The 26,113-nt window shown below is 63.9% G+C and overlaps 7 protein-coding genes and 1 pseudogene across 7 annotated transcripts; 4 read left to right on the top strand and 4 right to left on the bottom strand.

Moving 5' to 3' along the window:
* Positions 1–401: 401 nt before the first annotated feature.
* DCS_06000 (alpha-aminoadipate reductase) lies at positions 402–4,505 on the bottom strand (the record flags this gene model as incomplete). The annotated part of the gene is made up of 8 exons (XM_040803294.1): positions 402–1,115; positions 1,170–2,001; positions 2,073–2,990; positions 3,133–3,394; positions 3,465–3,817; positions 3,879–4,030; positions 4,160–4,313; positions 4,372–4,505. The coding sequence occupies 8 exons, from the start codon at positions 4,503–4,505 to the stop codon at positions 402–404; spliced, it is 3,519 nt and encodes a 1,172-aa protein (XP_040653398.1).
* A 3,662-nt stretch (positions 4,506–8,167) lies between these two features.
* DCS_06001 (uncharacterized protein) lies at positions 8,168–9,295 on the top strand (the record flags this gene model as incomplete). Its single annotated transcript, XM_040803295.1, has 4 exons — positions 8,168–8,202; positions 8,236–8,572; positions 8,638–8,877; positions 8,939–9,295. 4 exons carry the CDS (start codon positions 8,168–8,170, stop codon positions 9,293–9,295), a joined length of 969 nt encoding a protein of 322 aa, XP_040653399.1.
* Positions 9,296–9,812: 517 nt separating this feature from the next.
* Positions 9,813–12,893, bottom strand: DCS_06002 (uncharacterized protein; the record flags this gene model as incomplete). The annotated part of the gene is made up of 1 exon (XM_040803296.1): positions 9,813–12,893. The coding sequence occupies one exon, from the start codon at positions 12,891–12,893 to the stop codon at positions 9,813–9,815; it is 3,081 nt and encodes a 1,026-aa protein (XP_040653400.1).
* Positions 12,894–13,546: 653 nt separating this feature from the next.
* DCS_06003 (uncharacterized protein) lies at positions 13,547–14,935 on the top strand (the record flags this gene model as incomplete). The annotated part of the gene is made up of 3 exons (XM_040803297.1): positions 13,547–13,624; positions 13,685–13,773; positions 13,861–14,935. The coding sequence occupies 3 exons, from the start codon at positions 13,547–13,549 to the stop codon at positions 14,933–14,935; spliced, it is 1,242 nt and encodes a 413-aa protein (XP_040653401.1).
* A 191-nt stretch (positions 14,936–15,126) lies between these two features.
* Positions 15,127–18,448, bottom strand: DCS_06004 (uncharacterized protein; the record flags this gene model as incomplete). Its single annotated transcript, XM_040803298.1, has 3 exons — positions 15,127–15,492; positions 15,548–15,960; positions 16,021–18,448. The coding sequence occupies 3 exons, from the start codon at positions 18,446–18,448 to the stop codon at positions 15,127–15,129; spliced, it is 3,207 nt and encodes a 1,068-aa protein (XP_040653402.1).
* Positions 18,449–21,123: 2,675 nt separating this feature from the next.
* On the top strand, positions 21,124–22,275 carry DCS_06005 (Adenine deaminase; the record flags this gene model as incomplete). Its single annotated transcript, XM_040803299.1, has 1 exon — positions 21,124–22,275. The coding sequence occupies one exon, from the start codon at positions 21,124–21,126 to the stop codon at positions 22,273–22,275; it is 1,152 nt and encodes a 383-aa protein (XP_040653403.1).
* Positions 22,276–22,971: 696 nt separating this feature from the next.
* On the bottom strand, positions 22,972–24,213 carry DCS_06006 (uncharacterized protein; the record flags this gene model as incomplete). Its single annotated transcript, XM_040803300.1, has 3 exons — positions 22,972–23,273; positions 23,379–24,022; positions 24,185–24,213. 3 exons carry the CDS (start codon positions 24,211–24,213, stop codon positions 22,972–22,974), a joined length of 975 nt encoding a protein of 324 aa, XP_040653404.1.
* Positions 24,214–25,171: 958 nt separating this feature from the next.
* DCS_06007 lies at positions 25,172–25,427 on the top strand (annotated as a pseudogene).
* The last annotated feature ends 686 nt before the right edge of the window (positions 25,428–26,113 follow it).

Below are 26,113 nucleotides of genomic sequence, written 5' to 3' on the forward strand. Positions count from 1 at the left end.
ACACACGGCACCGTCACGAGACTCTGAGACGTACGCTTTCCATCTGGCTTCTCTGGAGTGTCACCAAAGACCGTCGGCCCGTTCGACATGCGTCTTCATGCTCGTTTCCCATCCATCGTGGATGCCCTTGATATATCCAACAGATGTCCAAAGAACTGCCACCTCGTCTAATCGCCATCGCCCCATGTGTACCGGTATTTACCTCGGGCCCTCGTGCCATCATGCCCATCTATTTTTAAGTCCGCCTCTCCCGAGCAAGCAATCGAACGGTTCGAACCTCGAGCCAAACGCCCTGTCACGATGAGACGCCCACCGTACGTCGTGCCGCGCCGGGCACGGGACCGACGGACGTTGCCCTTCCAACGCCGCTTCGACCATCGACGGGCCGTGGCCGACGCGGGCTACGCCGCACCACCTCGGCCGCCCACTCCCCACTCCGCCTGAGCCTTGACGATGTCGGCCGCGATGGGCGGCAGCTCGCGCCCTCGGCCCGTCGGCCACGGGATGAACTTGGTCTCGGCGAGGAAGCGCAGGTATCGTCCAATGTCCTCGCGGGTGATGCCCTCGCCGGCGCTGTCGTCGACGCCCGTCCAGCGGTCGGCGTCGGCCCTGAGCACCGTCACGGCGTTCCTGTCGTCCAGCTCCGGGGCGCGCGTCGACAGCGGCAGGTTCGACATGGCCATGTGGAACAGCGGCATCAGCGCGCTCTGCTCCTGATCCTTCTCGACCGAACCGGCCGAGACGAAGCGCTCGAGCTGCATCTTCCACTCGTCGTAGTCGACCTCGGGCACGTTGTAGCCGTAGTAGCCCAAGGCGGACAGGAACTCGTTCATGCGCAGCCTCGGGTGCGCCGTCACGTGCACGACGTGGACGCCCGGCAGCGGGTTCAGGGCCGCGGCGGTGACGACCCTCGCGACGTGGTCGACGGGGACGGCGTTGACCGAGTTGACAATGAGCGGCCTCGCGCCCAGCTGGACGCAGCCCTTCCAGAAGCGGACGAGGAAATCGTCCGTGTTGGAGACTCCGCTGTGCCGGCTGCCGAGGATGTATCCCGGACGAACGACGGCGCCCCGGAGACCGCGCCTGCCCGCCTCGCGGATGAGCTGCTCGGACACCTAGAGGATGGTTAGCTCGGTGCCGTCGGCGCGCCGTCGACGGAGGAGACGCACCCATTTGGTCTGACCGTAACCCGTGGCGAGGCCGACGCGGCTGCCCTGCATGTCGTCGGCCTCGAGCACGGCCCCGCGGCCCGTGGCCGTCTGCTCCTGCGAGAGCTGGACGTAGTGGTCCGTGTCGAGCGTCGACGTCGACGAGACAAAGGCGAAGAGCTTGGCCCTCCCCTCGTTGCAGAGCTTCATGGCGTCGATGGTGGAGAGGACGTTGCTGCGCATCATCTGCTCGTAGCGAGCGATCCAGTGGACGTGGGCGGCGTTGTGGACGACGACGTCGGCCGTGTCGGCGACGCGCTTCCAGCTGGCGTCGTCGAGACCAAGCCGGGGCTTGGACAGGTCGCCGAGGACGCAGGCGATGCGGTCGGCCCACGCGTCCCGCCACAGGCCGTAGCCCTTGAGGGACCTCGCGAGACGCTCCTTGGCGAAGGCGAGGTCCTTGGCCCCGCGGATGTGCGCGATGAGCTTGGTGTTGTCCCTGTCCAGGATGTCCTTGACGAGGTAGGCGCCCAGGAAGCCCGTGGCACCGGTCAAGAAGAAGGTGGCACCGCTCGAGGGGCCCAGGGCGTCGGGATCGGCGCCCTGGTACGCGGCGTCCAAGGTGCCGACGAGGTGGTCAAGCGACTTGGAGTAGGCGGCCTGGCTGCTCCTGTCGACCGTGACGGCCCGACCGCTGCGCAGGCCGTCCACCTGGGTGCTCAGGCCACGGAGGGTGGGATTCTCGTAGAGGACGGGGATGGTGATGTCGGTGCCGAAGTGCTTGCGGACGACGAGGAGGAGCTGCTGGGCGAGAAGGCTGTGCCCGCCGCAGTCGAAGAAGTTGGATTCGGGCCTAGGCTTGGGGTCAGCTCGCGTCTCTTCAACGTTCGGCCGCCCTCGTTCGCTCTCTTCACCGGCACGTACTTGACCGTCTTGGCGTTGAGGCCCGGGATGAGCGTGGACCACTGCGACGCAATCGTCTTCTCCGTCTCCGTCAAGGCCTCCCAGTTCTTGAGATCCTCGTCCGACGCGTCCTCGACCATCTGGGCGGCATCGGGGAAGGGCAGGTTCGGGGCGTCGACCTTGCCGTTCGGGTTGAGCGGGAGCTTCTGCAGCATGATGTAGATGGAGGGCACCGAGTGCGCCGGCAGACGGGTCCGGAGATGGTCGCGCACCTCGGCCTGCATGCGGCGGAACCTCTTGAGGTAGACGACGCTGGATCCCATCTCGACGCCCTTGTCCTCGACGTCGTCGTGATCCTCGCCCGCCAACCAGCGGGTCCACTCGGCGACCTCGGGGACGACGTAGCTGACGAGCGTCGGCTCCTCGTTGCGATCCCTCCGGACGAGAGTCTTGCAGTCGCGGACCAGGGGGCTGCCGCTCAGGTTGGCGTCGATCTCGTTGAGCTCGATGCGAAAGCCACGGATCTTGACCTGGGAGTCGATGCGGCCGGACACGCGCACGGCGCCCGATGGGAGATATTGGCCGAGATCTCCGGTGCGGTACAGCCTATCCCGGGGTCCCCGATAATGACGGCGCCACGGCTCGCCGCGCTGGCCGGCCTTGTCGGCCTCCACCCACTTGGCGTTGTCGACGAACCAGTTCTCGACGAACTTGGCCTTTGTCTTTTCGGCGTCGCCGAGGTAGCCTTCGGCCATGCCGGACGACCTCACGTAGACCTCGCCGACCTCGCCGACGCCGCACATCTTGGTGTTGTCCTTTTGGGAAACGATGATGAGCTGGACGTCCTCCATCCCCCAGCCGGCGGGAATGGTGTCCCCCAGCTCGTCCAGAGCGGTCGGGTCCTCGGCGGCGGAGGGAATTTCGAAGTAGGAGACGGCCCTGGAAAGGCAGGCGAGTTAGCGCTCGGCTTTCCTCGACGGTTCGGCCGCGCCCTTTGGGGGTCGGCTCGGAGGGACACGGCCGCGATTCGGCATCGCTCGCGTCGGGATGTACTTGCCTGCTCGTCTCGGTGGATCCGTACATGTTGACGATGTTGCAGGAAGCGCCGAGCTGGCGGAGGGACCTGCAGTCGCGCGTGGTGAGAATGTCGCCGACGAAGAAGACGTGCCGCAGGGAGGGGAACTTGGTGGTGGCGCCGCCGACGAGGATCTGCCCCATGGCCGGGGTCAGATGGGTGACGGTGGGCGACCACCGATTCATCCACTCGCTGAGCCGCTCGTGCTGGATGTCTTCGATGGCCGGGATGAGCAGCCGGGCCCCGAGCCACAGCGGCGTCATGATGTCTGGAAGCTCGGCGTCAGACCGGCGGGAAGAGGGCGGCGGGGGACGGAAGGAAGGCTCGCCATCCCTTACCTCGCTGGATGGGGTCGTGAGCGATGCCCGAGAGACAGGCGAAGACGCTCCCGGACGAGAGGTCGAAGCGGCTCGCCATCCAGGGGAAGAACCTCGTCAGGCCGAAATGGCGCCCCAGGACGGCCTTGGGCTTGCCCTCGGAGCCGGAGGTGAAGCCGAGGGTGGCGATGGAGTCTGGGCCGACGAGGACGTCCGGGGGCGACGACTTCTTGCCCTCGACGCGGGCAAAGATGTCTCGGCCGTCGCGCTCGCCACCGGTCAGGCGGCCCGCGTCGTCGAGGCGGAGGTTGGGAATCTGCGTCTTGATGGACAGCTTCTCGTCCATGTACTTTTGCACCATCGGAGCGAGGGGACTGGCGGCGACGGCGCTCGTCAGCAGCGAAGGGGTCGCGTTTCGACGGTGCTCGGACGTACCCATTCTCGTCTACGGCCTTGCCGATGGAGATGATGGCCTTGGGTTGGGACACCTCGAGGTACACTGGCGTCGTCAGCTCGGCTCGACGGCTCGCGGGGACGTCGTCGGCGACGGTGGACGGCACGACGGTGGACGGCACGGACGCTGCTGCCTTTGAGGCGGATACAGAGGGTCGAGGACCGTCACGGTGGCGCCGGAAGCCTGCACGACGACGTCTCGTTGAGCACTCTCACGTCATCGGAGGCGGCGGAGGAGGGGTGGGGGAGGCGGCTCGGCATACCAGGGTCCCCATGAAGGCGCAGACGAGCTCGACGGAGCGGTAGGCAAAGATCATGACGACATCCCCGTTGGTGATGCCGGCCTCGTGCAGGTGGTTGGCGATGGTGTTGGAGGCCTCGTCGACCTGTCGGTAGGTGAAGGTTCTCGTGGGCGACCTGGCCCCGAGCGTCAGCAGCGGCTCGACGGGTCGCGTGACGGTCGATTCGGTCTCACGATTGACTCTTGGTCTCGGTCACGCAAGGCCTGTCGGCGTGGGCCACGGCGTTTTCGTGGAACGTCTCGTGGACGGCGCCGACGTAGCCGCCCCAGTGGAGGTCGACGGTGGGATCGGGGAGCTTGGCGGCCATTGCGTCGGCCGGCTGGGAGGGAATCGAGGTCCGACGAAGCGGCGAAGGAGATCCGAGAGGGGCACGTCGATCCGCCGGCGGCGATGAAGCAAGATGGCACGTCGGGAGGTGCCAATGGAGGATGGAAAGATTCGCAGCCGCTAGTTCCAGGTGTCCTCGGAGGAGGCACGGCCAGACGAGGCTGGCCGGTACGGCGTCAAGTTGTTCCTTGGGTCGCCTCTGGCTCGAACGAGTCATATGGCCAGATTCTGCCGCGAGCTCCGAGTTTCGGCAGAGAGGGGCACTCGCAAGGCGGTGAGGGGAATGGCGGTGAAGGGGCGGCTGGCACGCACTGTACTTACAGTACAAGCATGCTAGGTACATAGTAGCTAGCTGTACAGTATTACTTGCACCTACGGAGTGCAGACTGGTTGTACAGCACTCCGTACAGTACATGACACGCAGGTACAGGTAATTCGTTGGTACTGCTGTCTGGCACTGGCACTGTACAGTACAAGCATGCTAGGTACCTAGTAGCTAGCTGTACAGGATTACTTGCACCTACGGAGTGCAGACTAGTTGTACAGCACTCCGTACAGTACATGACACGCAGGTACAGGTAATTCGTCGGTACTGCTGCCTCGCACATGCACAGTGCAGACATGAGTACTAGTAGCTTGCCGCACAGTATTACTTGCACCTACAGACTAGTTGTACAGCACTCCGTACAGCACATGACATGCAAGTACAAGTAATTCGTTGCACTGCTGGCTGGCACATGCACAGTACAGATATGAGTAGTTGGATGAAGAATATTACTTGCACCTACTCCGTACAGATCCGTACAGTTTATGACATGCAAGTACAGGTAATTCGTTGTACTGCTGTAGTTGTACAGCACTTTTCCGTACTGTAGTGCAAGTACATGACATGTACAAGTAATTCGTTGTACTGCCGTCTGGCACATGCACAGTACAGACATGAGTACCTGGTAGCTACATAGCTGTACAGTATTACTTGCACCTACAAACTACTGTAGTTGTACAACACTCTGTACTGTAGTGCAAGTACATGACATGTACAAGTAATTCGTTGTACTGCTGTCTGGCACATGCACAGTACGGGAAGTCATACTTTCGTACTGTACAGTACAAGTACCGCACGATACGAGGATACGTACCTGTACGTGCAGGTCCATGACGGCCAAGGTCGCTAGCGAGTACTGCCTACCTTCTCCGTCGTGCGCCGTGTTGGATGGGATCGTGTGGAAAAGGACATCTTGTGGCCGTTTGCCGCATATAAGGAGCACCTACGGAGGGAGTGATTAGGTGCCAACCGCCTACCGATGCCGTGGTGTGCCAAGGAGGTCTTGTAGCAGTTTGGTGCAGGGGAAAGGAGCACCTATGGGGGGAGTACTCGCTGATATCTGCGTAGGCCGACTGCGTAAGTCTACCAAGATGGTGGTGTGAGGCGGCACCAGCACCGCGACAGCTTTGACCCATGACGGGGAGAAAACAGCTCCAAGAAAATGCCGTCGCCGGCTGTCTCTTCGGCACTGTCGTCTCGGAGAATTCCTGCACGAGGGCGAGGCAGAATTGAATCCCCGTCACGGCGAGGAACTGCTTGCGCGAGAATGTCTTGCCAGAGGCACAAGCACGTATACTGCGTGTGGACGGTAAAGTAAACGGTACATGCGAGATACTTGTACGAATACTAGGCAGTACAAACAGTCCCCGTCAGTAGTACATGGACACCTGAGCACACCAGTACAAGACCTACAGTACGGAGTACACCAGTAATACATGCTACATCAGTGCAGTACAGTACATGACCTAAGTACTAGGTAGGTACACAGGTCCATTACCTACACCAGTGCAACTACAGTACATGACCTACACCAGTACGTGCTGCAGCAGTACAACTACAGTGCATGACCTGCACCAGCACATGAGCTACAGTACATGACCTACACCAGTACTGTACATGGCCTAAGCCAGAACAACTACAGTACATGACCTACACCAGTACGTGCTGCCCCAGTGCAACTACAGTACATGACCTGCACCAGCACATGACCTACAGTACACCGGTCCAGTACAACTACAGTATATGACCTACACCAGTACGTGACCTATACCAGTACATAACCTAAACCAGTACAAATTCAGTACATGACCTACACCAGTACAACCACAGTACATGACCTATAACAGCACAACTACAGTACATGACCTACACCAGCACAACTACAGTACATGACCTACAACAGCACAATACAGTACATGACCTATAACAGTACAACTACAGTACATGACCTACAACAGCACAACTACAGTGCATGACCTATATAACAGTACAACTACAGTACATGACCTACAACTACAGTACATGACATATAACAGTACAACTACAGTACATGACCTACACCAGTACAGCTACTGACCTACACCAGTACGTGACCTACGCCGGTATGACATGTACGTGCATGATGCGGTACGTGTGCCGTAGGTACCCGTGGCTGCCAAGGCGGCGAGCCACAACGCGCCACCGTCCACTGTAATTACAGTGGACAGCTTGCCCTGGAGCCGCCTCCCTCGCCTATTCTCCAGCGCTCGAGCGCACCCAAGAACTGCATCGTCGCCACATGCTGGCCGTTGCCTCAGCCTCGCCCTTGATGGACCGAATTTCGCCGGCCGTCGACTCCTTATGGCGTGCAATTAGGCACTCGATCGTTGCGTCGTCGTTGCCGCTACGTCATCTCCAGCCGGAGGGAGACAGGGGTGCGCGGCCGCGTCTCCATGGCGAATGCAACGCTGGTCAACGTTGCTCTGCCCCGAGCCATCGGCACGCTTCGTGGTCCCCTACTCCGCTCCGCACCGGCACGCACAACCGCGCAGGCGACGAGGAAAAAAGCACAGGGACTCTCATCGCCATCGTCCATCTCCCCTGCGCGGGACTCTCGTCGCGGCAACGTCGCAAGTAGGAGGGGGCAACCTTGAGCCGGCACTCTTGGAGGGGTCCCCGGGACGAGACGCGGCACCCGGTGCTCCGAGGCCGATGCCGGAACCGAGAACGGCACGGCGCCGCGGAACGGAGGCGGAAAAGTGGACCCCCGTCCAAACCCCGGACACGCCGGACCGTGCTTCCTCGAGCGGCACCTGCACCACGCATGCTGCACCACGCAGGCGTACGGGCGATGCTGGAGTCGGCGACCGTCGGCGAGCACCAAGCCGTCGCATGCTTGCTTCACGAGGGGGCCCCTCGGTGTTTGGTGAGGGCCTCGCACACCAACGACCTGCGCCGAGGCTCGTGGCGACATCCCACCTCGTTCAGTTCCCTGCCGATTGCCATGTGCAGAGTATACGGATCGCTTCGAAACGTCTAGACTCTTCAACGTCTACGGACGCACGCACATTGCTGTCGCGGTCCAGCCAATCTCATCGGATGGGATGAGGAGGCACACCGACCGGCGAAATAGTGAGACAGGCCGCAAGGAGAGACATCGGGCCTGTCGATCCCAGGCTCAAAGTGTGCACCCGGCGCCCGCTAGGCCGTACCGTGACCGGAATCGTGGGACGACATTGGATCGCGATGCATCCGATCGCTTCTCGGCAGATGGGCACACGTACCGCAGAGACATGGCGCGCTCTCTGGTCGGAATCCGCAGGACGGCCCGACCTCCCATGGCCGTGGCCTTTTCCGAGACCTTGCCTCCAACGTGACGCTTGCTCGGGGCGACACCCTCTCCTAGCTTTCCGCTGCGTACCGACGGCATGCCGCATGTTGCGCTCGAGCCCAAGGTTGAAGAGGGCGACGAACCCGCCGAGGGAGCTCGTCGTCGACCGACCTGGCAGGACGAAAACGACCGTGAGCATCCAATGGACAGGCGGAAGCCAAGCTGCGCGCATGCTGAACAGGCACGATCGCTTGAGAGGGAGCATCTGGCCTCGTCGGCGAGCACATGCCGGACCATGTCGGACGAGAGGAATGGGGGCGCATTTGCCGCCTTGTCGCACCATGACATGGACGATCTGGAAGGGATGCTCATCGGTTCCATGCCAAGAACGATGCGGCACACTGCATCGCGCGTCTTTTTCTTGTTGTCAATACCCTGACCCGTCCGTCTCGTCCACGGCTCGCCCGACGCATCGAGGCCGGAAACACGGCCGGCGCCTCGACGACCGTGGAGGAGGCGGGTATAAGAAGCCGAGGGCCCCGGCGTGGTCCGACGGCAGATGCCCCGGCCCTCCATCGTCGTCTCGCGTCGCCTTCGCCATCCCTCGTCGCCGCCCAAAAAACCCAGCCCAAACGTCCAGTCCCCTCGAGCAAGATGAAGGTCATCGCCGCACTCGTCTCCTTGGCCGCCATGGCCACGGCCGCGCCCGCGTCGCCGGTACGTCTCCGAGCCCGCTCGAACCATGCCGTGGCTCCCGTCCGCCGCCCAAGCTCACCAGGCGCAGATCATCAACGTGTCCGTCGCGGGCGGGACGTCGGGTGCCCCTGGCATCTTCGGTCAGGGGAGCAACCTCGTCAGCAACATCTTTGACAGCGCCGCCTGCCTCGTCAGCAACGTCATCGGCGGCGGCAACCCCAACTGCCGCGGCCAGGGCGTCGGCACGACCGGCGACGGCATCGACCCCAGCACGTCGGTCGCCTTTAGCTACAGCTACAGCACGAACCAGGACGGCACCCTCAAGGTCAAGGTTTCGCTCAAGAACGGCAAATCGTGCACCTACGACCTCAAGGCGGATGGGAAGCTTCTGAAGGACGTCATCGCCGACGCGGGCCACAAGTGCGCCGTGTCCAAGTAGAAGAGGTGGAAGCCGGCGGCGTCGGATTGGTAGCTAGCGGAGAGGAAAGCTGAATACATTCCGCGTCGTGTCTTCACGCGCGTCGCAACACGCGGACCATGTCTCTTGTCTTTCCGTCCATCGGCGGCGGCAAGCGGCGGCCCCCTCCCTTTTGGTGTCGCCGACTGAGGGGAATCACCGCGGCCTCTGCTTGGGCATCTTGCGCTCCTCGAGCGCCTCGCCGCCGGCCCTTTGGCGTCACTGCGGCCGCTGCTTGGGCATCTTGCGCTGCCAAAGACCTTGATCGGGGATGCCCTCTGACAGAGGCCACTAGGGGTAACAGAGGGCACCTGGGGCACCAGAAGGCACCAGAGGGCGCCAGAGGGCATCCGGGGTGACAGAGGCCACTGGGGGTAACAGAGGGCACACGCATGACTTTGATATCATCGTCGCCTTCTAATAGACCGGCTTGAAAGTTGCTGTAGGACCCGTAGCCGGCCAGTTCGTCGTGGACCAGCCAGCCGCCGGCCCTTCTGCCTCACTGCGGCCGCTGCTTCGGCATCTTGCGCTCCTCGAGCGCCTCGACGTCCTTCTTCTTGTGAAAGTGCGGCGCCAGCTCGGCCAGCCAGCGCGGGTCGATGGGCATGACGCTGCGCATGTACTCCTTGGTCGTCTGGACGAGCTCAAAGTACACCACCATCTTCTCGGGCGGGTCGGCGGCCATGAGGACGCTGCTGGGGTGGATCCAGACCGACGTGTTGTTCTTGACGGTCCGGTACCCGTCGCCGCTCTTCTGCAGGCGCGCGGCGTTGGGGAAGAAGCCGGCGGTGATGGCCCGCTTGATGGGACGCAGGTTGCTCGCGCCGCAGGTCGAGGGCGCCACCTCGACGCGCTCGCACAGCTTGGCCAGCTGGTCGCGCACGTCGCGGGCGCGCGTCAGGGACCGCTGCTGCAGAAAGTTCTCGCGCGCCCAGACGGGCGAGAAGTCGCTGTCGACCCACTGGTTCCAGACGTTGAGCAGCGTCGCGTGGTCGCCGCCGTCCTTGACGGTGAACCGGTTGCGCGCGCTGTCGGCGTGTATCTTCTTGTCCTTGGGCCGGAAGAAGAGGGCCGAGGCCTCGCCGAGCATGGCGACGACGGAGAGGACCTCGTCGACGCAGCCCTCCCCGTCGGCGGCGAGGACGGCCTTGGCGAGCATGGGGTCCGTCGGGAACTCGGCCATCTGGCGGCCGAGCTTCGTCATCTCGCCCCGGTGGTTGAGGGCCTGGAGGGCGAAGAGCTGGTTCAGAGCGCCGATGAGGGCCTCGGTCGGCGGCGGGTCCATAAACTCAAAGTCGAGCAGCTCGTTGATGCCGAGCGACTTGAGCTGCAGCACGACGCCGTTGAGGTTCGTCCGCTGGATCTCGGGCGTCGTCGACTCGTCCATCTCGTTCATGTAGGCGAACTTGGTGTAGAGGCGGAAGCACTTGCCCGGGCCGACGCGGCCGGCGCGGCCGCTGCGCTGGTTGGCCGAGGCGCGCGAGCAGGGCACGGCGACGAGGTTGGACATGCCCGTGGCCGGGTTGTAGATGTTCTCCTTGACGTAGCCGGGGTCGATGACGTAGACGATGCCGTCGATGGTGAGGCTCGTCTCGGCGATGTTGGTCGCCAGCACCACCTTGCGCGCGCCCTCGGGCGTCGGCTCGAAGATCTTGGCCTGCAGCTCCGACGGCAGGTTCGCGTAGATGGGGCAGATGACGAGCTCCTTGACGCGGCTGCCGAGCTTCCGCGCCGTCTCGGCGAGCTCGAGCTCGGCCGCCTCGATCTCGTCCTGGCCGGTGAGGAAGATGAGGATGTCGCCGCGGCCCTGGGTCGTGTGGATCTGAAACGTCGTCGTGATGGCGGCGGCGAGGTAGTTGGCCTCGGGCGCGGGCGTGTAGTAGATGTCGACGGGGTAGCGGCGGCCGGGGATGTTGAAGATGGGCGCGTCGTCAAAGTACTCGGAGAACTTGGTCGCGTTCATCGTCGCCGACGAGATGAGCAGCTTCAGGTCAGGCCGCTCGCGCGAGAGGTCCTTGACGAGGGCGAGCAGGATGTCGGTGTGGACGGTGCGCTCGTGGGCCTCGTCGATCATGATGGCCGAGTAGCCGGCGAGGTCGGGCTCGGTCATGAACTCGCGCAGCAGCATGCCGTCCGTCATGTACTTGAGCACCGTCTTGTCGCTCGTGCAGTCCTCGAAGCGGATCGAGTAGCCGACCTCGTTGCCGACCTTGACGCCGACCTCGTCGGCGACGCGGGCGGCGACGCTCATGGCCGCCACCCGACGCGGCTGGGTGCAGCCGACCTTGCGGCCGTCCTTGGTGTAGCCGGCCTCGTGGAGGTACTGCGGCAGCTGCGTCGTCTTGCCGCTGCCCGTCTCGCCGACGATGACGAGGATCTGGTACTGCTCGAGCGCGGCGAGGAACTGGTCGCGGTACTGGTAGATGGGCAGGCTCCGGCGCGTCTCCTGCATCGACAGCGCCTGCTTCTCGGCCGCCTCGATCTGGGCGTCGAGGAAGAGCTGCTCCTTGGTCTTGGCGAGATTCTTGCCCTCGCCGGCGAGGCGCGAGTCGAGGCTCCAGCGGATGTACTGGGCGTCGTCCATGACGTAGCCGTACTCGTCGTCGACGTCCTCCTGGTCGGGACGCCGGATCTGGGCCTGGGCCTTGGTCGTCTGCTCCCGCTCCCACTCGTCGTGCTCCGTGACGAACTTTTCCTGCCCGTACTCGTCGCGGTCGACGTATCGCTTGTAGAGGGCCTCCTCCTTCTTCTTCCGATCCAGCTTGCCCTTTTCGGTGATGTAGTCCTCGGGCATGACGTAGCCGTCCCGGTGGTCGTCGATGCGCAGACGCTCCTCGGCCAGTCGAAGGATCTCGCGGTTCTTGGCGAACTCGGCCCGCTCCTTGTCGGAGAGGCGAACGCCGCCGCGCAGCTCGGCCGTCTCCTCGGCCACCTGCTTGCGGAGGAGGGCGAGCCGCTCCGTCTCCCGCTTCTTGAGGTACTCCTGCCGCGACCGCTCCCGGAGATCCGGCATGGCCGCCTCCCTCGCCTGGGCGTCATCGGCGAGCCGCTGGCGGGAGGAAGCCTCGCCGTCGCGCAGGCGCTTCTTCGACCGGCCGTCGTCCCTTTCCCTCAGCCTCTTGGAGAAGGCCTCCCTCTCCTCGATGTCCTTTTGCCTCTCGAGCTCCTCCTTGGCGCCGTCCGAGAGCATTTCCTCGCGTGATTCGTCGTGCCGGAGCTTGAGCCGCTTGCTCGCCGACTCCTGAAACTCGGCCGAATCGTCGACGTCGGCCGCCGCGTCGTCGGGGGAGGGGGGCACCTCGTCGTCACCCCAGCGGTCCTCGGAGGCGTCGTCCCCGTGCCGACGAGCCCGAAAGGTCCTGGAGCGGCTGCCGCGGGATGCTCGAGGCGACCTGGAGCGGCGTTGGTCATCGTCGTGCCTCGACCTCGACGATCGGGAGGCCCTGTCATCTCGTTCTCGTTCTCGATCCCCGCGAGCCTCGCGATGGCCGCCGTGCCTGTGCTTCTTGACCCTGGCCACCTTTTGCGGGCCGACCTCGTCGTCGTCCATCGGCAGGAGGGCATATTTCTTGGAGCTCATGATGGCCGAGATGGGACGCCTGGGGTCGGGGCGTGTCGTGGGCGACGAGGCTCGGACGGTGCAGCGTACACTCCCCCTGCGCACGCCCGCGCGTCGACGACACCTCCCGGCAAGGTGAAGAGGGCGAGAGCTTGTCGATTTCGATGAGCGGCATCCGTCGTACGTGTTTAGACGTACGGAAGACACGAAAGAGTGAATTATTTGCTCGTCAAACGTCGTTGGTCGACTCGTTAGCCTTTGCCACGTTCCAGGAACCATGAAGCTGATGTGTCCAGTGCAACGTCTTCCAGGCCAATCGGAGGCGACCGATAAAGGACTGCGATCCACCCTTATCGTGGCGGGGCAAATCCTGGAACGTGATTGGTAGCTGCGGTCCGAATGCGTCCGACTCGCGGAACTTGTATACTTGTATACTTGCATATACTTTGAACTTGTATACTTGGATACTTGCATATACTTTGAAGCAATTGTTAACACGCTGGTAAGAAGAGCAATGTCTTTATCGAGTATTTGATGCCTCCGCCGCTCGCTCCTCTACCATCCCCCTTTGCTCCTTTTCTTACCTTGCCATTCGAGCTCCTCGCGGCCGCAGACTCTACCTCTTGCTTGAATTTGAATAGCGAGCAAGACGACTCCCCGGGCGTCAAGCAACGATGCTGGCCCGCAGCCTCGGCCTGCTGCTCCTGCTCGCCTTTGTCCAGTGTGCCCTCTGCGCCGAGGATTACTACAAGGTATTTTCCTTTTCCTTTTGTGACGCAGGCCGATCGAGTTCCGATGCTGAACCGTGGCAGATTCTCGGTGTCGACAAGTCGGCGACGGACAAGCAGCTCAAGTCGGCCTATCGTCAGCTGTCGAAGAAATTTCATCCCGACAAGAATCCGTATGCCACGCAACCTCCCCTCCCCTCCCCTCCCCTCCCCTTCCCCCTCGCCTCTCGCCTCTCTTCTCACGCAGTTTCCGTACGCAGAAAGGACAGCAGCGCCCATGACAAGTTCGTCGAAGTCTCGGAGGCGTACGACGTCCTCTCCGACGCGAGCCTCCGCAGCGTCTACGACCAGCACGGCCACGAGGGCGTCAAGCAGCACCGGCAGGGCAACACGGGCGGCGGCCACGATCCCTTTGACCTCTTCAGCCGCTTCTTCGGCGGCCACGGCCATTTCGGCAAGACGTCGACGGAGCCCCGCGGCCACAACGTCGACGTCCGCGTCGAGATCAGCCTCCGCGACTTCTACAACGGCGCCACCACCAACTTCCAGTGGGATCGCCAGCACATCTGCGAGGCCTGCGAGGGCAGCGGCAGCGCCGACGGCGAGGTGGAAAAGTGCAGCGGCTGCAACGGCCACGGCATCCGCATCATGAAGCAGCAGCTCGCCCCCGGCATGTTCCAGCAGATGCAGGTCCGCTGCGAGTTCTGCGGCGGCCGGGGCAAGAGCATACGGAACAAGTGCACCAGGTGCCACGGCGCGCGCGTCGAGCGCAAGCCGACCACCGTCACCCTCAAGGTCCAGCCCGGCACCGCGCGCGAGGCCCGCGTCGTCTTCGAGAACGAGGCCGACGAGAGCCCCGACTGGGTCGCCGGCGACCTCATCGTCACCATCGCCGAGAAGGGGCCGTCGGCGGGCGAGAACCCCGACGGCGTCGACGGCATCTTCTTCCGCCGCAAGGGCGACGACCTCTACTGGACCGAGGTGCTCTCCCTGCGCGAGGCCTGGATGGGCGACTGGTCTCGCAACCTCACCCACCTCGACGCCCACCCGGTGCGCCTCGGCCGCTCGCGCGGTCAGATCGTCCACCCGGGCCACGTCGAGACTGTCGTCGGCCAGGGGATGCCCCGATGGCACGAGGACGGCGACAGCGTCTACCACAAGACCGAGTTTGGCAACCTCTACGTCACCTACGAGGTCGTCCTGCCCGACGAGATGGACAAGACCATGGAGAGCGAGTTCTGGACCCTCTGGGAGAAGTGGCGGCACGACAAGGGCGTGGACCTCGCCGCCGACGGCAGGAGGGCGTCGTCGCCCGTGGCCAAGGACGAGCTGTGAGCATGGTGCACCGTTGCGTTTTGGACTCATCATAGGAGGGGGCGTGACAGGTATACATACGGCCATGGCGACACGCGCGCATGCGTGCGGCGGCAACGTCTCGGCGGCAGAGAGTGCGGGGCCATTTCGGCGTCGAGGCGGCGTCGAGGCGCCATCATCATCCGATTGTGAAGAAGACATGATATCATTATCTATAGAAAACGACGCAGCAGCAAGGTTAATGGAAAAGACAAGCCAAGGTAGCTGTCGTTGGATCGTAAATCATTCGCGTCATGTCCACCAATCATCCACTCATCGTCGTCGTGGTCGTCGTGGTCGTGGTCGTCTTTGTCGTCGTCTTTGTCATGGTCGTGGTCGTCTTTGTCGTCGTCTTTGTCGTCATGTTCGTCATCGACACTCGTCGCGTCCTGCCCTCCAATGTCGGCGCGTCCCTCGAGGGTCCCATCGGCCGCATTCGCTTCCGTGACTGCTGCGGCGGCAATCAGGCTGCGCTCCAGGCCCATTGGCGTGGAAAAGGTCTCCGACGACACCCATCCAGCTCCGGCGGCCCTCGAGCGCTGCCGTAACGCTGCTCGCCCATCGGTCGACGGCGGCACCGTCGGTCCCGTTCACCTGCCACGCCCCTCGAAGGTTCCAATCGCCAGGGTTGCGTGGCGACCGTTGAAAAGTGCCTCTCCTGGTTGACCACCCGCCAACCATGGCAGAGCGGTCGTGCAGCAGCCGGCCCTGGGCGTCGAAACGGTCTGGCAGGACCTCGACCTCGTCTTCGGCGCTGGCGTCGCCGGCGTGGACAACGGGGCGGTCGGAGGAAGGGTCGGAGGACCGTCGATGGTGGAAGCTGGGTCGAGCGCGGGCATCGACGTCGACGACATGGCCTCCATCCTCGGCGGCAGCCGCTTGCTCGCGTCGATGCCGATCCATGGTCCGGGAACTCTTGGGGGAGAGAGGAATGAAGGAGACAGACTTGGAAACCGAGGGGTCGCCTTGCCAGGGGACATCATGATGCGCGTGGCCGTGGCTCACACCTGCACGGGTCAGCCCCAGTTACGTGCCGCTGATTCAGCCAACAGTACGGCTCAACGCACCCTCCGCGGCATCTCGGTGGCTTTGATTTCGGAAATGTTCACTCACATGGGTTGGCGGAAGGTTGCCGTGGGGTAGCGGTCCCCCGAGCGGCGGCGGTCCCGGAAGCGGCGGTCCCGGCGGTCCCGTGACAGGATACCCACCACCGAATCCCGACTCGGATGCCGTAGGGGGACCTGGCGGCGGCGGCGGCGGCGGAACGTATCCGGTGTAGTCTTGCGGCACGTACGGCTGGTACTCTCGCGGCGGGATCCCGGCGGGATCCGAGTACGGCCCATGGCCGGGTCCGGCGGGGGTCGAGGGGTAGGGTGGATAGTAGGCGCCTCCGGAGGCGGTCGGGGGCGAATTCGCGCGGTGGCCGTGGCGATGGTCGTAGTAGGCTCCGTCGTCCCGTCTCCGCTCGTCGTGGTCTGCCGTCCGTGTTAGCTCTTCCGGCGCACTCATCATCGGGGCTGGCTGGGGCCTCGTACGTCTTCGATCGTCGTCGCTCCTTCGTTCGGCGCTTCTCCCGTCGTCCCTCTCCCGCGATCGCCTCTCCCTCGAACGTCTCGCCCGCTTTTCCTCGTCTTTTCTGTCCTTGAACTCCTTGATGCCAAAGGCGGCCGCTCCGGCGGCGGCAATGTCCCGCAACCGGCTCCTGCTCCTCTTCCGTCCCTCGTCCGAACGCGACGAGGAAGCGGAGCGGTGGCGGCGGGGGCGACGACGCGGCGACCGGCCGTCGTCGGCCTCGACCTCGTAGGGCCGATCCTGCGGCGGCAGAGGTTCGTTTCCGTACTCAACGAGGCCTAGCTCAGGATCAGCCCTGGTAGGTGAGGGAGGGGATCTGGCCATGGACCTGTTCCGGCTCCGGCTCCGGCTCCGACTTGGGCTCCGTTCGACGCCCCGGCTCGCGCTCCGGTCCCTGCTGAAAGCCCGGCTCCTCGAGCGACGGCCGTGGTGGTGGTGGCGGCCGTCGTCGCTGACGCTGCGGTCGCGCTCGGCCTCCTTCTTGTCCCTGTGGTCCTTCCACATCTTCTTGGCGACGCCGGCGGCGACGGCGACGCCACCGACCTCGGCGGCGCGGCGGAGGACGGACTTGCTGCGGGAGCGGCTGCGGCGGCGAGACGACGACCTCGACTTGGACTTGTCGTGGAAGTGCTTGATGATGCCGGCCGTCGCGGCCGTGCCGAGGGCGGCCTTGGCGATGGTCGAGAGGCTGCGCCTGCGGCTGCTCGGACGGGAACGGCCGGGGCGGGAACGCGAGCGAGAGTAGTGGTCGTGATCGTGGTCGTGATCGTGGTCGTGGTCGTCCCCGGAGTGGTAGCCACCGCGGGTGCGGCTCCGTCCGCGGGCGGCCTCCTCCCGGTCGACCTTGTTGGCCTCGTAAAACTTGGCGGCGCCGGCGGCGGCGAGGGCGACGGCGGCGAGGCCGAGGCCCTTTTTCAACCTCGAATGATGATCGGGCGACTCGCGACCGTCACGGTAGCGGTCCTCGTAGGCGCTGTGAGCGCGGCGAAGGGCCTCGGTGCCGAGGGCGCCGAGGGCGGCGCCGGCGACGACCTTGCGTCCGCGGTTCTCGGGCAAATCGCCGTACTCGTCGCGGCGGCTCGACATGAGGGCCGTGATGCCGGCGCCGGCGAGGGCGCCCTCGGCGAGCTGCAGCCGGTGGTCGTACGGACTCTCGCTGCGGTCGCGACGGACGACGCGTCGACGGACGTAGTAGCTGTCGTCGTCGTCGCTGTAGTCGTCCCTGCGGTGGCGGCGCTCGTAGCGGGACACGACGTGGTCGCGGTCTCCCCTGTACGGGCCCAGGTCCTTGCGTTCGTGGCGGTAGTAGTACTCCTCGTCGTACGGGTCCCCGCGCCGGACGATGTCGGTGCGGTCCTGCTCCCTGTCGCGGACGACGACGAGGCCGGGCTGCTGCCTCGGCAGGACGATGGGCGCCGGCGGGGGAGCCTCCTGGACGATGATGCGCTGCGGTTCCTGCGCCTGCTGGCGAATGATGACGGGCGCCGGGGGCGGGTCGGGCTGGACGTAGTATTCGGTCTCCTTGCGGTAGCGTTCGACCTCGTGGCCGTGGTCGTCGTCGAAGCGCTCCTCGACCCTCTTCTGCACCTTTTTCTCCACCTTCCTGTCCGCCTTCTTGGCCGGCTTGAAGCCGTAGTTGGTCCGCCGGTCCCAGTCGGAATCGCCCTCGTAGACGGTGATGCGCTGTCCGTCGCCGGCGTAGGGCTCAAAGGCCGACCGCGAACGCATGGCCGGCGAGTCTAAATCACCCGAGGTGCGGGCGGAGAAGCGGGAACGACGGTCATCGTCGAGCTCGTACCTGTCGGCTCGGCCACCGGGCGTGACCTTGTAGCGGGTGACGGTGGTGCTCCTGTAACGGTCGGCCTCATCGTCGCTGTCGTCGCGGTCCCTGTAGACGCGCGGTCCCCTGTAGGCATCGCCCATGGCGGCGCCGGACAGGGTGGACGGAAATGTGCAGCGAGCGAGCGGCCGAAGACGAGCTGCGGGGAAGTTACGGTCGACGGGTCTCGAGCGGGTGGGAGGAAGCAGGCAGACGAGGTGGTGTGATGTTTCGACGGGTCACCGCCGTGCGTTGTCGAGGCGCTGCGGGGAAGATGTGGTGGACGGGTCGAGCGAGCAGGAGGAAGCCAGCAGATGAGGTGACGAGACGTATCGAGCGGTCGACGGGTCAAGCAAGCAGGAGGAAACCGCCAGACGAGGTGGTGAAATGTTTCGAGTCGTCGCCGCCGTGCGTTGTCGAGGCGCTGCGGGGAAGATGTGGTGGACGGGTCGAGCGAGCAGGAGGAAGCCAGCAGTTGAGGTGACGAGACGTTTCGAGCGGTCGACGGGTCAAGCAAGCAGGAGGAAGCCGGCAGACGAGGTGACGAGGCGGTTCGAGCGGTCGACGGGTCAAGCAAGCAGGAGGAAGCCGGCAGACGAGGTGAGGGGGAGTTGTTTCGAGTCGTTCGCCGCCGTGCGTTGTCGAGGTGCTGCGGGGAAGATGTGGTCGACGAGTCGAGCGAGCAGGAGGAAGCCAGCAGACGGGGTGATGAGGCGTTTCGAGCGGTCGATTTTCGTGGTGCTGCTGGCTGTTGCTGGCATTGATGGATGATGATGGTGATGAAAATGGCTGGGGTGAAGAGTTTTTGGGGGAGGCTGGGATGGGTTGGGACTGAATTTCGAGGGCGCTTACTGCGAGGCAGGCAACCCTTCGAGCCCGACGGGTCGCCTTGGGCCGTCAGCGGGGTCTGCTGCTCCCGCGGCCGTCCCGGTCACGACACGACAGGACGATGACGAGTGACACGGCCAACGAGCGACTGACTGGTGAACGGGGGTCGTCGGTGGGGAGGGGGGGGGGGAGGGGATCCCAGGCGGCTGACGGATGATGTAAACAATGGTGACGAATGGTGAGGAAATTTGCCAGCACGGAGCACCAGCCACGCACACCGCTGGGTACCGGTACGTGGTGGGGTGGCGCACCCTGTTAGGATACCCCGCTGCGTGTACCTCGCCCCATGTACCGGCACACTCGGCAGACCACCAGCGGTACTTGACGTGCGGCCGCGCGCAAGGTACATTGCCAACGCGAAGCTATCGTCATGGACCGTCCTCGACGTTGCGAGTACCTCTTGTTCCGCTTGTGGCGAGGCACTGCTGCTCGTGGGTGGTCATCTGCACCCGCCTCGACACCCCGTGATCAGGCTGAACGCCAGGCTGTACGGACCAAGTGTCTCAGCCTCCATCCACTTCCATTCCTTTTCTTTTCTTTCTCTTGCCCTTACCTTTTCGCCATCCTTTGCTTGCCTTGGCTTTGCTCGCCTTGGCTTTGCTCGCCTTGGCTTTGCTCGCCCCCTTTGCTCGCCCACCAGGATACCCTTGGCATCATTGGTTCCGTCGTGGCCACATCGGCAAGCGTGTCATCGGCAAGTCATCAGCGTGCATGCACCCATCATGCCATTGTCTTACCGCGTCGGCAAACGCCTTTGTGCTGGCGTGCTCACCAAGGGGCATCCCGGAGCCGCCCATGGGGAGGCCGAGTCGAGCCAAGCGACGGTCGGCGTGCATCGAGATGGGATGGTGGTCGGCCTTTTCTTCCGTTGGTCACGTGCCGGAGACGAGGCGGACGCAGCTGCTCCTCGTCACTCACTGCCAACATGTCCATCTCGAGGTCCTGCTTGGACGACTCGCTGTTCCCCATTCTCTAGACACACGGCTCACGTTGGACGTTCGGTTCGGCCCGCGTCCTCGATGGTTGTGAATTCTCCGTGCTAGCACTAGTCGCGGCGCGGCGCGTCGAAGTCTGCCGCGAATGCACATTCCTTACAGTGCGTGTAGCAGGTTTGGGAGGAGTTTTAGTGTTTCCCGTGCACTGGGGAATGCTGGTGACGTTCAAGTTTCAGGGGCTCACCTGACCGCTTACCTAAGCACCTAGTAGGTGCCTAACACGCCGCCATGACGCGCGAATCGATGTCGACGTCACCACAAACCCTGCCTCGGTGCTAGGCCTCTGAAACACACCGTCATGTCCATCGTGGCACTCTGATCTGCTGCTACGTGGAACAAAAACGGCATTGGTGCCTCCTGATGCCTCCTATGCCGGCAGTGCGGTGAAATAGCATTGCGTGATTATTAATTACCTGCTCCGTACCGGGAGTGGCACTAGGTGTACATTCCAGCACGGCTGACGCAAGTGTCCTTGGCTCCTTGCAAGTACTTGGACATCCTTTGGGGTAGGCGTAGGGAGTTTACTTGTACCGAGAAAGTACCTACTTGGTACTCGTTATCGCCAAATACGCAACGCAACTCGTTCTTGTTCGTCTGTTGCCATGTCTATCCGCTAGCCCATACCTGCTCGGTACCTTTTTCGGCGGTACGCTCTACTGCGAGCGTATCTGCGAGTCGTACACGTACTTGCACCCATAATACTCGGTATCGTAAGTACTGTATGGACGTGTGACTTGCAGACCGCCGAGTGCTGATGGTGGTCATGTGACGTCGTCCTCCAGCGCAGCTTCTCACGACCGCCATGGCTCGTCGTCCCTTTTCCTGCCTCGCCATCCCTTTTCCTACCTCGCCATCCAACCGCAAAGGACCTGCGTGCCGCCCTCTCGCGTCTCCTCATGGCGTCCCCTTGTCGAACCAAACTCGCCATCAAAAACGTCCGGGTCTTTGACGGCCACGGGCTTACCGAGCCGACGACGGTCGTCATCGAGGATGGCCTCATCGTCACCGATGCCGCCGACGCCGACGAGCTCGACGGCCGCAACGGCGTCCTCCTCCCCGGCCTCATAGACAGCCACGTCCACCTTGGGTCCGAGAAGCACCTGCGGCTCCTCGCCGACTGGGGCGTCACGACGGCCCTGGGCATGGGCGAGTGGTGGCCCGAGAAGCTGCCGGCGCTGCGCAACCGTGCCGGTCTCACCGACATCCGCAGCGCCTGCCTGCCGGCGACGACGCCGGGGAGCCTGCACAGCAAGATGCTGCCCATCCCTCGCCACGCCACGGTGTCCCGGCCGCGGGATGCGGCGCCTTTCGTGCGGCAGAGGCTCGCCGAGGGCGCCGACTACATCAAGCTCATCGCCGACCAGCCCGGCCCCGACCAGGCGACGCTCGACGCGCTCGTTTCGGCCGCCCACGAAGGCGGAAAGGTGGTCGTCGCCCACGCCTTGACCTTTGCCCCCTTTGCCATGGCCCTCGCGGCGGGCGCCGACTTTATCACCCACCTGCCGCGCGACAAGGCCCTCGACGACGACGCCGTCGGCCGCATGCTCGAGGGCAAGCCGACCGTCTCCATCCCGACGCTGACCATGATGGGACGCGTCTGCACACCGCTGCCCCGGAGCGCCGTGGTGCGCCTCCTGCTTCAACCATCGCTGCTTTGGACGGTGGTCAAGGCGCGCCGCCATCTTCTCGGCCGCGAGTCGGTCGACAACTGCACGGCATCGCTGAGACGCCTCCACGGCGCCGGCGTGCCCATCCTCGCGGGCACCGACTCCAACGAGGAGGCGGACTCGCCCTTTCAGATCCCACACGGCGAGTCACTGCACCGAGAGATGGAGCTGCTCGTCGAGGCGGGCATGTCGACGCTCGACGTCTTGCGTTCGGCCACGTGCCTGCCCGCGCGGCACTTTGGCCTCACCGATCGCGGCGCCGTCGAGGCCGGGAAGCGGGCGGATCTGGTGCTGCTCCGCGACGACCCCCTCGAGGACATCAAGGCCACGCGCTCCATCGAGCGGGTCTGGTGCGCGGGCGTCGAGCGGATCCGGTCCTGAGGCGGCCGGAGGCGAGCCCGGCGACGCGACGGGGACGCGACGGGGACGCGACGGCGACGCAACCGATGGGCACGGTCGATTTGGACGTTCCGACCACGTTCATCCGGAGGACGGCATGGTTGGCCACCCGGCGGCCGCGCCGCCACCGACGGCACATTTCCGGCGGCCGCGTGGCCTCCCGCGCGTGACCTGGCCGCATGGTCGATTTGAACGTTCCAATCTCGTTCATCCGGAGGACGGCACGGTTGGCCACCTGGCGGCCGCGCCGTCGACGGCACATTTCCGGCGGCCGCGTCGCCCCCGCGCGTGACCTGGCCGCATGGTCCAGGCCAGGCCGTCGACGAAACACTACGCCAAAGCAGGACGAGGCGACGGCGAGGGAAGCGAATCGGCGGATGGAGGTTCGCCAGAGGCTCGCATTTGGGCCCACGACGAGGAATTGGACGCTCACGCCTAGGCCGCACGGCATGACATTCACGGCTCGTTGCAAACGGAGCGTCGACGCTGTCCATGATTTCAAGTTCGTTTGCTTCGTCGTGTACAAAACGCCGTCGGAGACGACGGATGACTGGGTATCGTGGCGAGGACGCCGGACCTCGCCAGCATCGGTCGCGCGCGCACAACGGCCCCGCGGGCCACGCGGCGCACGCACGCGCCCTCGCCGAGGTGGGCGAGCGGAAGGGGGGCTCGGCGACATCACCGCTTCACGAGGGCCGCGTGGCACTCGGTCCCGATGTTGGGCTCCTTGAGATCCTTGACGCCCTGGGGCGTCTTCAGGTAGCAGTCGCCGGGGGCGCCGCCGGCGAGGGCGTTTTCCTGGACGCTCCAGAGCGGGATGAAGGAGACGGCGCCGCAGGTGGTCTTGGTCGAGGCGTTGTGGAAGTTCCAGGAGGCGCAGGCGGACATGCAGCCGTTGAAGTCGGAGGCGAAGAGGGAGTAGAAGGGGGTGCCGACGGCGTCCTTGTTGCAGTACTTGACCAAGGTCTCATTGTTGAAGACTGGCGAGACGTAAGCCGAGGAGGAGGAGGAGGAGGAGGAGGAGGAGGAGGAGGAGGAGGAGGAGGAGGAGGAGGAGGAGGAGGAGGAGGAGGAGGCTCGCGTACATGGTGGCTGAAAGGTCTCGCCCGTCGTTCCCTTCGGATCGTCGGTGCAGCCGCGGGTGACGTTGGCCCAGCTTGGGAGGCCCTCCTGGGGCGTCACGGACAGCTTGAGCCGCTCGAAGCGTGCGTTTGCGTCGTTTAGTTGGCCCACGAGGATGCCTGCGCCAGCGGCGAGGCCCACGACGGCGGCGGCCAGGACGGCGATGACGACGGAGAGGAGGAAGACGAGGGAGCCGCAGCCGCAGAGGGTCCGGGGGCGTTGCCTCTCCGAGGGTGACCAGCCGGCGGCGACGGGGCCGGCGACGGGCTGCTCGCTGTAGCCGGGGGCGAGGCCGCGGTGGTCGTAGCCGACGGCGGGCTCCCGCGACGCTTCCTGCAGCAGCAGCGGCGGCGGCGGCGGCGGCGTCGGCCGGTAGACTTCCGGGAGGTGCTGATGGGGCGCCACCTCGGGCAGATCACTGGGCACCAGCAGATGGCTGGTTTTCTTGCCGACCCTGTCAGCGACGGACGGGCGGGACCGAGGACCGGCGTGAGCGGGCGATGCGCGGCGCAGGCACTTACTTTTTCCGACATGGCGAGGACGAGCAGACTCGGCGGGCGACGGCGACGATGGGTGCGGCGCGCGGCCGCCGTCGAGACGAGCCGGCCTACTTAAGAGGGAAAGGATGACAGGCGTTTCTGCGGGCGGCCGTCAACTCCCGGCCGCTCGGTGCCGAGACCGCGGCCGTCGGCGTCGCAGTCGGCGGGGCTGCTGCCTGTCGTCGGTGGCATCAGATACGGGCCTGCCCAGCACTTGCACATGCAAGTACCTGGCACTTGCACGGGCGGAAGTACTCATGCGGTGCTTTTTACGGTGCGCTACCTTGGAGTACTTGGATTCCGCGTGCCGCCGCGCCAAGGTACGGGTGACAAAGTGGGCGCCGTGTAAGAGGCCATGTCACGCACCTGCACGTGCAAGTAGATGCAAGTACTCCAGCAGGTGCCAGTACCTTTTCGGTACGCGTGCCACCATTGCGTGCAAGTACATACGTGTTCTGCACACCAACGGCACGGAGCCATGATGCCTGTCATGCCACTTGCGTGCTCACGAGTACTGAGTACTTGCAAATACTCGAGTGCATGCATGCACCCACATGTACTGTGTACCTATATGTACGGAGTACTAAGTATGTATGTATAACAACTATTACTATACTGTAAGCACGTGCAGTAACAATGGTATGGGGGACGGAGTACTTTGCCCGATACCTGCTAGGTACCCTTGGTGGAAGTATCTCGTTCGAGCACCAGCCGCTCGGCGCGAGTACCGTACAAGCAGTCGTGGGGCTTGCGGATACTTGACGCTGCTCGTGGCGAACCTCGCTGAATACTTGACACCCAAGTACTGCCGAGTACCAGCCGTAGATGTCTGGCACTCATGCACATCTGTACTTGTGCACGTCTGTACTTGTGCGCGTCGGTGTACTGGAATTACTTGCACTTGTGCACGTCGGTGCACTGTAATTACTTGTACTTGTGCACGTCAGTGTCTGTAATCACTTGTACTTGTGCACGTCAGTGTACCGTAATCCCTTGTACTTGTGCTCGTCAGTGTCTGTAATCCCTTGTACTTGTGCACGTCAGTGTACTGTACTGCGATTACTTGTACTTGTGCACGTCAGTGTACTGTAATTGCTTGTACTCGCACACCTCCGGTACTTGCACTCCGTTCCAGAACGCTGCAACGGTGCCGTGCAGGACGGAGCAATCCATGCAGACGCAGGCCTGCTTGGCTGCGCCGCGCTCACCACCGTACAATGCCCGCGTCGCCATGCTCACGCGTACTCGCTCGCATGTGCCGCAGGCGAGGAGGCGCGCGACCCCGGGCCGGGACCGCGCCGCCCCGCCTTCGCTGCGGATTCCTCGCCACCTTTGGCCGCGGAGCGCAGAGTGCTGATTCGCCGGCTGTCTCCGGTCTCCGACGGCGTCGGAACCAGCAGCAACGGGTGGCCCGCATGGTGATTACTCCGCGGTTGTACATGTCCTCGCCCGCTCGTACCCCGCACTGCCCATGTAAGTGCTGCAAGTACATGTACATGCACGGAACCAGGACAGACGGTGCTGCAAGTACAGCACTTGTACTCTTTACGTGAGGCGCAGATGCTGCACTCCGCACTCCGCACTCCGTACCCCTGCTTATTTACCTGCATGTGCTCGATGGCATGTTGATCGGAGACACGGCAGCAGAGACTCCCTTTGAAAGGATCGCGGGCGACGGCGCGATGGCCAATTGCCTGCTGGAGCTGGTTGGCGGACAAGTACCGCCGCCGGGCGCGGGCGCACGTGCTGCCGACGGTGCTTGTACACCCACGTACACGGTACCTGGCTCGCCGGCGCTGTACATTGCGTCCCGTCCGTGTACTTGCACGGCGACGCTCGGAGCCCGGCGGCGCTCGGCGAGGGAGGCATGGACCGACGGCCGACACCCGCGCGGCGACTGATGGATGGAGGGATGGATGGATGGAGGAGGGATGGATGGAGGAGGGATGGATGGAGGGATGTACTGTATGCATGGATTGATGGATGGACGGATTGACGGATGCGACGCGCGAGCTGCCGTCAAGGTACCAGGTCCGGTCGACGGGGGGTCCCTGATTTCCCCCCCACCCGTGCTCCGTGCTCCGCACTCCCCGCGCATGCACGTGCTTGTACTTGCACTTGCTTGCTTGGGACGCTTCCGTCCGCCGCCTCCGTCCCCG

The sequence above is a fragment of the Drechmeria coniospora genome, chromosome 03 (genome assembly GCF_001625195.1).
Source record: "Drechmeria coniospora strain ARSEF 6962 chromosome 03, whole genome shotgun sequence".
Taxonomy (NCBI): Eukaryota; Fungi; Ascomycota; class Sordariomycetes; order Hypocreales; family Ophiocordycipitaceae; genus Drechmeria; species Drechmeria coniospora.